At 36.2% G+C, this 12586-nt stretch overlaps 2 protein-coding genes across 4 annotated transcripts; both read left to right on the top strand.

Annotated features, from left to right (window-relative positions):
- Nucleotides 1–2472: 2472 nt before the first annotated feature.
- Nucleotides 2473–8118, top strand: LOC131005383 (dolichyl-diphosphooligosaccharide--protein glycosyltransferase 48 kDa subunit-like). 2 transcript variants are annotated; one of them, XM_057932335.1, is made up of 13 exons: nucleotides 2473–2957; nucleotides 3167–3303; nucleotides 3477–3602; nucleotides 4422–4475; nucleotides 4565–4678; nucleotides 5319–5374; nucleotides 5442–5483; nucleotides 5760–5835; nucleotides 5946–6017; nucleotides 6094–6219; nucleotides 6309–6413; nucleotides 7129–7212; nucleotides 7687–8118. In XM_057932335.1, the coding sequence occupies exons 1-13, from the start codon at nucleotides 2684–2686 to the stop codon at nucleotides 7732–7734; spliced, it is 1314 nt and encodes a 437-aa protein (XP_057788318.1). In that variant the 5' UTR covers nucleotides 2473–2683; the 3' UTR covers nucleotides 7735–8118. The 2 variants fall into 2 exon arrangements, with proteins under 2 accessions (XP_057788318.1, XP_057788317.1); XM_057932334.1 differs by having other exon boundaries at nucleotides 7129–8118.
- Nucleotides 8119–10145: 2027 nt separating this feature from the next.
- Nucleotides 10146–12263, top strand: LOC131005396 (UPF0496 protein At4g34320-like). 2 transcript variants are annotated; one of them, XM_057932362.1, is made up of 3 exons: nucleotides 10146–10332; nucleotides 10664–10738; nucleotides 11007–12263. In XM_057932362.1, the coding sequence occupies exon 3, from the start codon at nucleotides 11025–11027 to the stop codon at nucleotides 12147–12149; it is 1125 nt and encodes a 374-aa protein (XP_057788345.1). In that variant the 5' UTR covers nucleotides 10146–10332; nucleotides 10664–10738; nucleotides 11007–11024; the 3' UTR covers nucleotides 12150–12263. The 2 variants fall into 2 exon arrangements, with proteins under 2 accessions (XP_057788345.1, XP_057788346.1); XM_057932363.1 differs by having other exon boundaries at nucleotides 10223–10448.
- The last annotated feature ends 323 nt before the right edge of the window (nucleotides 12264–12586 follow it).

Genomic DNA, 12586 nt, shown 5'->3' with positions numbered 1-12586 from the left:
TAACAAGTTATATGTCATCATCATAAAAATAGAAGTTATTACCATTTTGATTAAAAAGACTAAAGTACCCTCTAAAAAGTTGTTGATGTTGACTTATTTACTGTTATCTTTTTTTTTTTTTTATGTTTTTTGATCATCTCTTCCAAATAAACCAAAAAACTAAATAAAAATATTTGAAAATAAAAATCAAATCTTATCTACTCAAAACATTTTTCATAAAAGAGTCTTCAAAAATTCTTATAAAAATCTCACGATAATTCGAAAGTAACAGGATTGAAGTTCAAATAGGACCACGTTAATTTTATTTTTTTAGTTCATACAAAAGGTATGCAAGTAAAATTTAATCTCGTAAAATTATTTTTACATTGGTTTCTTATAAATATGATAGTTGCATGTGATCATGTTTTACTGCACACGATGGAAACAATTGTGGCCATGAAACATGGGCATTATTTTGTGGCCATGATCATAGTCATCGTGTGCAGCGATCGTGTTCAGGGCAGGGATACCCTAGATTCGTGTTTCGATTGTTTTGTTGATAGTTTAATGTATCGTGGCAACGTGTATGGTTATTGGGAGTGATCGACATATTTATTTTCTTGTCTACATCGATGAGGGAAAAGTTAGTCATACTAACCTAGCAAAGTTTATTAGAGAAAGTTTGGGCGGTCAAAAAGAAATCGAGTACGTGTTATGGTATATGACACGCATGAACAATGACATCACGATAAAATTTATGTAAAGATACTAAATAATATAAAGTTCATAACCATACGACACAATAGATTACCGTGTGCACAGTGGTCGAGCCTACCTACCGTGGTCATGGTGGTGAGTCTACCGTGTGAATTAGAAAACTTTATTTATGTGCTATTTGTTGATATAAATCACCAAGTTATGTGTTATTTATGTCTAATAGCAATAATTTGCTAACATTATAATATATGTTAGCAAAATTATCTATTGAATTAACAAAATTCATTACATGTTGCGTGTAATCTTTAAATTTTTAATATATCTATTGCATATCATCATGTGTACGAAGTAGGTCATATGCTAATGAATCAGAGCAAGGTTATATGTAGTGTGTTTGTATAAGTTATTTTGTAGTTATCAATGTTTAAATGATCTATAAAAGAATCGTATTCTCTTTCGTCCCATTAGAAATGTCTCATTACTTTTGGGCACGAGGATTAAAGAATGTGTAATTAGTAGATAAATTGAATTAGTAAAGAGATAAATAAATTGAGATTTGTAAAAGTATGTATAGAGTTATAATAAGTGGTGAGCCCATTACTTAATTAGCCTCTTAATTATTTGTCAAAAAATAAATAAGATATTTGTAATGAGACATCTTATTATGAAAACTGACACATTTATAATGGGACGGATGAAGTAAAACACCATGATGATAACATACAGAATCAATATATCCACAAATTGAAAGTTTATAATCAGGACACGCCACACCATAATAGATTAATATGCCCATGATAGCTGCACACGGTGATTTTGATCGTGTCGTACCCACATTTCATGTCTATGATTAGTGTCCACGGTTGGCTGTATCATGTGTAGTAAAATATGATCATGTGCAACTATCGTATTCGTAAGAACTTTACATAAAAATAATTTTGCGAGATTAAAATTTAGCTGCATTAGCGCGGTCCTATTTGAACTATTTGAATTTTAACTCCTACTATTTTCAAATTATCGTGCGATTCTTATTTGGATTTTTGAAGTCCCATTTGTGATGCCTCCAATAATAACCAACAAAGTCAAAACTAACAAGAAAGCATACATGGAGATCGACTTCACAAAACGTGAGATGTGTGACCTCATATGCTTGTTGTATTTTTTGATTATTTTTAATAATTAGTATTAGTATTCGTTGTCTTTGATAGGTGTAATACGAGTAAATACTTATGACGTCAATTCGTTAATAAATTTTGTTATTAAAATTAAAATAAATAGTTGATTGAGTTACTTCGATGACTAAATTAATAATACAGTGAGTGAACTAAATAAATAAAAACACCACAATGAAATTAATAGAAAATTTTCGTTATTTCCTATTAATACAAGTCACCAAATTAATGTGTAGACTTACCAATTTTGAAGGATAAAAAACCTGTATCTATGACAACGGACCACATTCTTGCCCGAATACGGTAAGGTTTTCTTTTGGTAACTTATCTAGTACTCCCTCCGTCCCAAACGAAATGTCCTGTTTTTCTTTTTGGGCTGTCCCAAACGAAATATCATGTTTCCTTTTTGGGCAATACACTCTCTCTCTATACTTAATATTTAAATAATTTCCATCAACCCACTTTATCTACTTTATACACATTTCTTAATCTCCGTGCCGAAAAGAAATAAGTAGGACATTTCGTTTGGGACCACATTTCTTAATCTCCGTGCCGAAAAGAAATAAGTAAGTAGGACATTTCGTTTGGGACGGAGGGAGTATCTGGGTAAGTCAGTACCCAAGGCCAGGACTTCTCTCCTGTGCCTCACCGTCCAATTCTCTCAATTTTGAAGACGATTTCCACATGTTTACAAATACTAGTATTAAAAAAAAAAAAAAAAATATGGGGTTGGAGGGCGAAGTGCAACACACTCTCACACAAGTGTGTGATTTCCGGAAACTCCAGAGCTAAAACCCTTTTCGAGATCGAGCGCCATGATCAGAAGATCTCTCTGTTTATTCCTGGTTTCTGCTCCGCTATTCGCGATCCTATGCACCGCATTCTCTGAAGAAAAGCCCACGGATCGCCGTGTTCTGGTCCTGCTCGACGACTTCGCGATTAAGTCGTCGCATTCCATCTTCTTCAAGTCGTTGGAGACCAGAGGATTTGATCTCGATTTCAAGCTCGCTGATGATCCCAAGCTCGCTCTGCAGAGATATGGACAGTATTTGTACGACGCTGTTGTTCTCTTCGCCCCGACAGTTGATCGTGAGTGAGCAAATTGCACTATTGCTAATGTGGAAGTCCTAATTAAATTGCTCGTTTAAGTGCTTGAATTATGAATTCGTGTATAAAAATGGAAATTCACGAGTTATTGTTTTATGTGATGGGCACTCTAATTAGGTGCAAGATATTTGTTTCGTTTAGCTTCTATTGGTTTGTCATTGTTATTTACATTTTGTTTGGTGCAAAATTAGGGTTTGGTGGGTCTGTTGATGCTGCGTCATTGCTAGAATTTGTTGATTCTGGTCATGATTTGATTCTGGCTGCCGATAAATCAGCTTCAGACTTGATTAGAGAGATAGCTGTGGAGTGCGGGGTTGATTTCGATGAGGTAAGAGTTATTTTTTCGTCATTCTGGTTCTGTAGCATATTCTTTATGTTTTTGTTGTTATTTAGAATGATTCTTCGATTTTTTTTTGTTTATTTTAGATAATGTGAAAATTGATGCATTATTATTTCATATACCATCCGGGACAATGTGTTAAATTTGTGTGTGGATGCTAGGACTCAGCAGCTATGGCAATTGACCACACAAACCATGCAGTTTCAGAGACAGAAGGGGATCATACATTGATAGCCAGTGATGATTTCATTCATTCTGAGGTTATATTGGGGAGCAGGAAACTAGAGGTATTGTCTTATTGTATCTGCTCTGGGTTACCTGGGCAACTACTGCAACAGCTTTCTACCTGACATCATCAAAATATATTCCACAAAACATTGAGCACCATAAATTTCATTCTGCTTGTTGTGGTGAAGCTGTATCTAGCTGCCCTCATGGATTTGAGTAGTACTAGGTCTAGAAATTTTATTACTATATTTTTTCTTGTTCTAAATACATTAAACTTTTCTTCTGGACTATGTTTTACTTTTCACATTTTGAATGATTCTTTTGGCAACAGTTTTTACAAAGTTTCAAGTTGTGAAGGACAAGAAATTTAAGAAAAGGAAAACGTGGTTCATACAGATTTATTAAGGGAAAGGAAATCCATCTGTCTAATTGGTGACTTGGAGGCTCTTTTTTGTCCAAGGATATCTTACATTTTCTACATTTTTCTAAGTACTGACTTATTGTTTTTTAAATTTGGGTTTTATAGGCATTTTAAGGATTGATAGTCTGATATTGGTTATATTCATTCATTTTTCCAGCAAACTTCAAGCAAGTTATTTTTTCCTTAATCTTTTTGTGTTTAAAAAGTAAATTCTTTGAGGGTTATTGTCTCTCAACCAGAGGAATCTTGAATGTTTCTCCGAACAATTCCCTACCCCACCACCCACTAAAAAGAAGCATCAATTATTCATATAATCTAATATATGACTTATTAATTAATACTTGTTTAATTTTTTTTTAATATTCTGCAAAAAGTGTCTCCTAGAAGACCCAAACATTCCACTGGTGTTTATGTGTTTCTCTCTTCCCCCCCCCCCCCCCAAACAATTCTACTGCAGGCCCCCGTGCTTTTTAAGGGAATTGGTCACTCGATAAATCCTGCAAGCAACTTGGTAAGTTTTCTACATTGGATAAGCATTAAAGCTGCATCTATGGATATAGATGTTGTCTAATTTGATATATCACACCTTTATGGTTGCAGGTGCTAAAAGTTCTCTCTGCTTCACCAGCAGCGTATTCAGCGAATCCAAAATCCAAGTTATCAAGTCCTCCCAATTTGATTGGGTCAGCAATCTCTTTGGTTTCTGTAGTGCAGGTATACCATTTCATCAATGCCCTGCCCGATAACATGCCAAATGTTCCCAAACACGGGTTTGGCCTTGATTTCTAGAAAGTCATTAGATTCAAATTGTTCTCTAATAGAATAATCAATTTATTTGAAGAAACCAACATCCCACAGCTATAGTATACTACTTGTTTTCTATCTTTGGTGCACCTTTAGAACATCCAACCACCATTAAGGAAACAACTAGTCAGTGGAAACTTCACTCTTAGTACACTGTGCTAATGTTGTGTACATATGCTTCTTTGATACTTTTTTTTTGAGAGATATGCTTCGTTTAGACATGATGCACTTGTTTCCTTCACCGGCCAGCAAGAGGTAGGCAAATATGTACCTAATAGAAGAAAGAAAAAGAAAATTGGTGGTGTGCGTGTGTTGGCCTAGTGGTAGGAGGTTAATGCCCAAGACCTAAGGTCCTGGGTTCGAGTTCTTTGTCGCGCGGTCTTTAAAATTTCTTTATTTATTTATGTAATTTATCAAAAAAAGAAAAAAAAATTGGTGCACAGTGAAATATTTGATTCATCTTCTGGTTTGTGAATTTGGATTATCGTTTGAAGACACCTTGAATTATTTGATTTTCCTACAGGAAATTTATAGTTTTTTCCCTTTTCAGGCAAGAAATAATGCTCGGATTCTGATATCTGGCTCACTCAGCATGTTCAGTGACAGGTTAGTAGGTTAAACTAGTCACTTAACATGCCGTAACACAATTGTTGAAAATTGTTTTTTTATTCAGATTTTTCCGATCTGGAGTACAGAAAGCTGGAAGCACTACCAAGTGAGTGATTGCAATCCTGTATCTGAAGTTGGCATGATTTTGATCTTTAGTAAATTGGGTAGATTGTAGTTATATGGCAAGTGATTCTGCAATCTCATAAGAGGGGGAGGTTTGGCGGGGGGGTGTCTGGGGAAGTGGGAATGCATGGTGTCAGTACTGTTATCAGGAATATTATTTTTATGATATAGTTATTTGTTAGTAAGGTCTTTCACTTGTGAAGAATCATTTTCTTTATTATCTGAAGATAAGATGATAATTTTGTCTCTTCTATGACAGACATGAGAAAAGTGGGAATGAGCAATTTTTTGTTGAACTTAGCAAATGGGTGTTCCATGAAAGAGGTCATCTGAAGGTTTGCCCTTTCTCTGCAGCAACTAACTTGTTTGATATTACAGTTTGGTGTCGGTGCTGTTATTGGATACCTTTTCTTAATTTTGACATCGGAGATTCTTATTTTTCCAGGCTGTGAATGTAAGACACAATAAAGTTGGTGAGACTGATGAACCTTCAATGTACAGAATCAAAGATGACCTGGTAACAGTCTTTTGCAGGATTTAGTGCATAGGAAATGGTTCAGTTAAGCTGATGACTGACTCTTTAATTGTTGAAGGATTACTATGTGGAAGTATATGAGTGGTCTGGTACTAGGTGGGAACCATATGTGGCTGATGATCTGCAGGTTCAGTTTTATATGATGAGCCCATATGTTCTGAAAAACCTGTCAACTAATGAGAAGGTGCTATTCTAATGTAGTCTGTAAAACTTGGTTGTGATGTTTTTCTTTGCAACATGTGCAATATATTTATCGATTGTCATTTTCTACAGGGCCTTTATTCTACATCGTTCAAGGTTCCTGATGTCTATGGTGTTTTCCAGTTCAAGGTTGAGTACCAGAGACTCGGGTATACTACCTTAAGTCTATCAAAGCAGGTAGTTCCCTCTCTGTAGCATGGTCATGTGTCCCTTGATTTATATTCATTCCACAATGAGTTGTTCTGATTAAGATTTTTTTTCTCCTTACTGTGAATTTCTTTATTTTAATTATAGTCAAACGTCACTTCTGAGATTTACAATTCTAATCTCAGGCTTTATAATGAATTATGATTCTTCTTCTGGTCTTTCCATATGTAAAGTAGGATATGGTGAATGGTTTGGCTGTTTTGTGATATGATGACATAAGAACATGCTGGTATCACTAGATAGCTGCAATAGGTTGCTTTTAAGTGAGGCGTTACATTTTATGAAGAATTTCGAAATTTTATTGGTTACTTTTGCTGAACACACATAATCACCGATTCACCATTAAATTTAATTGCTGTTAGACTTTCGAGACCATGTACATATAAACTCGCTGTTTTTTTTTTTTTGCTGATATTTTGTACAAAGTTTGCCAGCACCTCCATTTGATTAATAGTTTTCTGCTAGCAGTATTAAGTAATTGCATCTAGTAGTATGCTGCAAATCCAAGAAGTCTCACCCTACTTGGTGCTAATTTTCTCTTGTTTATTCTTGAAGTTAACTGGCTTATTTTTCAATATCGAGCACCTCTTTCATGTTACATGCCTAGTATTTTATCAACAACCAATTTTTTATGCATGTAGTAATTCTGCTAACTAGTTCTCTGAATGATTTCATACATATACAGATTCCAGTTCGACCTTTCAGACATAATGAGTATGAAAGATTCATACCTGCTGCTCTTCCGTATTATGGAGCATCGTTTTCAATGGTATCTTCCTCTCTATCTTTCTGCATCTATCTACTTGTTGATGTCAAAGTCTCTATTGACTGCTTGCAGCACAAGCTTTTGCTTTCTCTGGTTGTTTCATGTTTTCAATTCTTGAATTTTGGGAGATCTTCCCTTGTGTTTGAAGGATGTAATACATAAACAATATGCTTTTTTCTTTTTCTTTAATTCAAATTCCTACTCTAATTACATTAGGAAAGATCTAATAAGCAATCTTATCTTACCTGAAAAAATTGTGAAAATTTATTTTCCATGTCCTTCCTTCCCTTTCTATCCCCCTATATTAGCTCTTTCGGTTTCCCACTAAAATATTATATTTTCTGATATCACTGCAGTTGTAGCCTCTGGACTAGTATAATAACAGTAGTATTTCCTTTGTGTGTCGTGCCACCCATGAATTGTATGGTAAATTCCACCTTTCTTATAATCATCCTTTGATCTTGATAAATTATACAGATGTCGGGTTTCTTTGTCTTCACCTTGGTGTATCTGTACACAAAGTAGCGACCATTTTGCTCGATGGTGAGGGATGAATTATGCACTCGAGGCTCGATTTTGCGACTGAAATGAGGTAGTACGATCAGATAGTAGTTGCGGTGTTGCAGCATTTATTGCAGATGGTAGTATGCGGCACTGATCGCAGATACATTTTAAGCAAGAGAAGCTGATAATTGCTGAGACTTGTCTACATTTTCTTAGTGATTAGAAGATAGACTTCACACCTCACTTGTTTTGGTAATCTTTCTAACTGAGATTTATTTAGGGTTTGTTGTTCTTCTTTATTACTTTAAAATCTTACTTTCCTTCTTTTTTGCTGTACCAAAAAGTACTGGTTGTCAAAGAATCATAAAAATCGCAATAATTAAAAACTTACTCATCTTAAGACAAGTGGTTTTGGATTTCAGACGGATTATATTCTCTAATCTATATTTGTTATGCCTTCCATCTTCAAATTTTCGTGGTTCTTTAATTAATTTTAAAGGAAGAATGACTAACATTATAAATTTATAATTTAATCTCTCGAGAAATCCTCATTAATAGATAGCCTATTTGGTTGGCTATATAAATCAGAATAGCGTGTCCATGATTCATAGTATTTAACTTCTCCCTTCATGTAACGTCGTAGGATAGTTTTTTGTATAAGCTGTAAATTTAAATTACGTAAATGAATATGGTAAAATCGATCATTTTATATCTTATAAGAACAAAGCAATAAGTAAATAGTATTTATTTATTTATTTATTTTTGTTACATTGATCGCAAGCTTATAATGACTTGGTTTGTAAGTTTGCGAGTCAACTACCATTAAGATTGATATCGGTTCGCAGGTCTGAACCTCGAAGTTTTAGTTTTGTTCTAGTTGAACTTTAAGTAGTTTTTGTGGTTTCAGTTGGAGAAGTATTTGAAGAAAATATATCATCTTCAAAATATTTATCTGATCAACTTATATTGCATTTCCTTGCGATTTGACAGTTTATCATAAATTGGAGCAAAATGTAAAACGAAAAAAATATTTTTCTCAAATACTATCCATTATTTACCATCTCTTGGAATTATATATAAGGTACAACATAATAATTTTAATGATTCTCCAATAATTCGACAGACATTGTGTTCAATATAATAAAATATAATCGAAATAGAAACAATAGGGCCGGATGGCCCTATTGGTGATTGAAACTTAAATTTTGTCCACAAAATTTGAAATATTAATATTTGGCCATCTTTTATGTGCTCTACCTAATCTACCCTTTAATCCAATAGATCCAACAGCTTCCTTTGACCCGGATCCAGATTTAGGGATTAACCCATGCAGCAACATATACACATGATTCAGCTTTCATCCTCTCTCTCTCTCTCTCTATCTCGCCTGCGACGTGAACTTTCATCCGGCCAATTCTCCTCTCCGCCTGTTTCATAAGTTGCGACGATGTGAATGAAGCTAATTCTCCTCTCCACCTGTATCTCGCTCTCGCCGGCGCCGACGAAGAGATTAGAGAGACGATTATCCTCTTCTCCTCCTCTATCTCACCGCGATCGACGTATCTGCAACCTTTCTCTGATTGTCCTCTCTTCCTCTATCTCTCTCTCGCAGGCGCCGACGAAGAGACTAGGCGGTGGATCTGATCTGATCGTTGCGGCGCTGCCTCCTCCATCGGCAGATCTGATCTTCGCCTCCTTCGATTTCAGCCATCGACAGATCTGATCTGATCTGATCTGTGCTGCACGTATGGCACTTATGGCACTATTAGTGCCATAAGTGCACACTTCCCCCTATGGTTTAGATATTTCATTTAGGGTTTAGATTATCCATTTGGGGTTTAGATGTTCCATTTAGGGTTTAGATTATCCATTTAGGATTTAAATGTTCCATTTAGGGTTTAAATGATGTTGTTGTGTTTGTATTTGTGCTGCACGTATAACACTTATGGCACTATTTTGTGTTTGTATTAGTGCCATAAGTGCCAACGGAAATCCAAAATAAAACCAAGTAAAATGGTCATTTTGGCACTTATGGCACTAATAGTGCCATAAGTGCCAACGGAAATTCAAAATAAAACCAAAGTAAAATCTTGGAGTGCCATAAGTGCCTAACCCGACCCGGCATGCGACCCGCGTGCCTGATCCTACCCGATCCGCCTCATTAAGGGTAAAAACGTCCAAATCAATAAAAATGGCCAAATTTTGTGTTTTTTCAATGTGTGGTCATAAATTGTATTTTATGCTTCATTTTGGCTACTTCAAAATTTTACTCATCGAAATATATGTGTATTGACATACTGTTAGTTTGGTTAATCACTAATGCCAAATATTTTATGTTTAACTACACTGTCATACCATCTTTTAACATACTTTGTTAGTAAAAATAAAACAAAATCGAAAGATATTAATTCTACTCAAAAACATTGTGTAGCTTCTGCAACACTCAGTTGCCAAATAAACAGTGACATCATCTCTTTCCTTTAAATTACCTTCTAATTTTCGGTGGTAAATTCCGCTCACTTGCATACAAAGTCTCACAGTCTTTCTTCGGAATCTTCAGCTATGGCGTAACTTCTCAAAGTCGTGTTCCTTTACGCGTTGCAGCTTTGCAACACTCTCGTATTTTTCTCTTTCTCTCTCTCCCTCTAATTACATTATACTACGTATAAAATTGAGAAATTGTGTTGCTGCAAGATAAATGGCGCTTCTTCCACCTCTTTTACTTTCTGAAAAAGGTTCTCATTGCTTCCCGCGTATCTCTTTACGATTTCTGCGTATATAGTCTTATGCGTGCAAGCTATACTCTCCATTTTTTTCTCTTAACCGTCTTCGATTTATTTCTCTTTTTAGCTTCTTCATCAGCCGCATCACATTTAGATAGATTTCTCGAAACAAACGATAAGGAAAACCTGATTGGGTTGAGAATAGATCTACTTAATTTCTGTAATAGGAGTGGTATCTGCTGCGCGATTGCACATTTCAAGGGTTTGAAACTGCGCTTAATTTGTTGCTGAATTTCTATGAGGTATGTAACTTCTTTGCTTATTAATTTGATTCTTTCTACTTTTGGTTAGTTTCCACGATTTTCTCTCTTTTCGGTTCAAGCTTGATTGATTCTCTGTTGTTGGCAATTGATTGACGCATACCTGTTTGATAAAATGCTTCTCAAGAAGTTCTCGCATCGATTAATCCGATCCCTAATAGTTTATTCACATAATTGAAGCACTCCATCTCCCGTTTGTGCGCGTATGTGTGTGTGTTTTTCAGCAAATCTTGGATTTTGTGTGTTGTAGATTACGATTCTTGAGAAAATGGGGAGCCACATGAGCAAGAGCCATGGAGAAACCTCTGCTGCAAACGACATCAACAATCTGCACTTCGCAACCGAGCTGCACTCATATGAGGCGGCGTGCAAGGTTGACGCTGACGTACAAGCCTTCGATGCGGCCCTCCATTACCGAACGAACAATGCGATCAGTGCCCTAGCTGCTGGAGTTGAGGTCAAGGCAATGTCGTTTGACTCCCTCCGAGAAGTCACGGCTTGCCTGCTCGACATGAATCAGGAAGTGGTGAAGGTGATCTTGGATTGCAAGAAGGACATTTGGAAGAATCAGGAGTTGTTCGAGTTCGTGGAGGAGTACTTCGAGAACAGCCTCAAGATCCTCGATTTCTGCACTGCGTTGGAGAAGTGCCTCAAGTCAGCTAGAGACAGGCAGCTGCTGATCCACATTGCACTCCAGCAGTTTGAGGAGGAGGAGGAGGAGGGGGTGGGGGATGGGAGGTATACGAAGACACTGCTTGAGCTGAGGAACTTCAAGGAAGCAGGGGATCCCTTCACGGAGGAGTTCTTCAAGATCTTCGAGTCTGTCTACAGGCAGCAGATGGTGATGCTGGAGAGGCTGCAGTCGAGGAAGAACAAGCTCGACAAGAAGCTCAAGTCCGTCCACGCGTGGAGGAAGGTGTCCACGGTGATCTTTGCAGCCACTTTTGCTGCTGTGCTGATATGCTCAGTGGTGGCTGCTGCCATGGCTGCCCCACCCGTGGCGGCCGCCCTAGCAGCGGCCGCCTCCGTCCCATTGGGGTCGATGGGGAGGTGGATGGATTCGCTGCTCAAGAACTATCAAAATGCTGTGAGGGGGCAGAAGGAGATCATCAACTGTATGAATGTTGGCACTTACATTGCCATCAAAGATTTGGATAATATTCGAGTGCTGGTCGATAGGTTGGAGATTGAGATCGAATCGCTCTTGAAAATGGCGGATTTCGCCATTGATGAAGATGCTGTGAAGGTCTGTGTAGAGGAGATGAGGAAGAAATTGGTGGTGTTTACGAAGAATATTGAGGAATTGGAAATGCAGGCTGATAATTGCAGCAGGGATATTCGCAGGGCTAGAACTGTAATTCTTCAAAGAATCATCAAACATCCCAACAATTGAACAATGTGAAGAATGGTTGGATCATTTATTTATTTGATCTTTAGACAAGGGATGTTTGGATGTTAAAGACAGATTTCATTCATTAAATTTAATTTTCTGTTATGTTGGTTCAAATATTAGTCTCCATCTTCAAAATTTCTTTGGTTCTTTATCTGTGATATGGTGTTTATACATGGCATTTTCATTTTCTTTCTAAACTCCCTCCGTTTACGAATTCAATTCCTAATATAGTAAAGAGTAATGCTAAACAGCTACATTGTGGTCACCCACAATTTACTTAAATAAAAAATAATTTAATTTATTTAACTTATTTTTTAAAATAAAAATAAGATTTAGTTATTTTATCATATTCTCTACATTGTAATTATTTTTTTGTAATTTTTTGATAACTTTTTTATTTTTATTAAAAAATAAATTAAAAATAAAAAATGCAAAAA

Source organism: Salvia miltiorrhiza, chromosome 1, assembly GCF_028751815.1.
Source record: "Salvia miltiorrhiza cultivar Shanhuang (shh) chromosome 1, IMPLAD_Smil_shh, whole genome shotgun sequence".
Classification (NCBI taxonomy): Eukaryota; Viridiplantae; Streptophyta; class Magnoliopsida; order Lamiales; family Lamiaceae; genus Salvia; species Salvia miltiorrhiza.
This window is presented reverse-complemented; position numbering and strand designations above follow the sequence as displayed.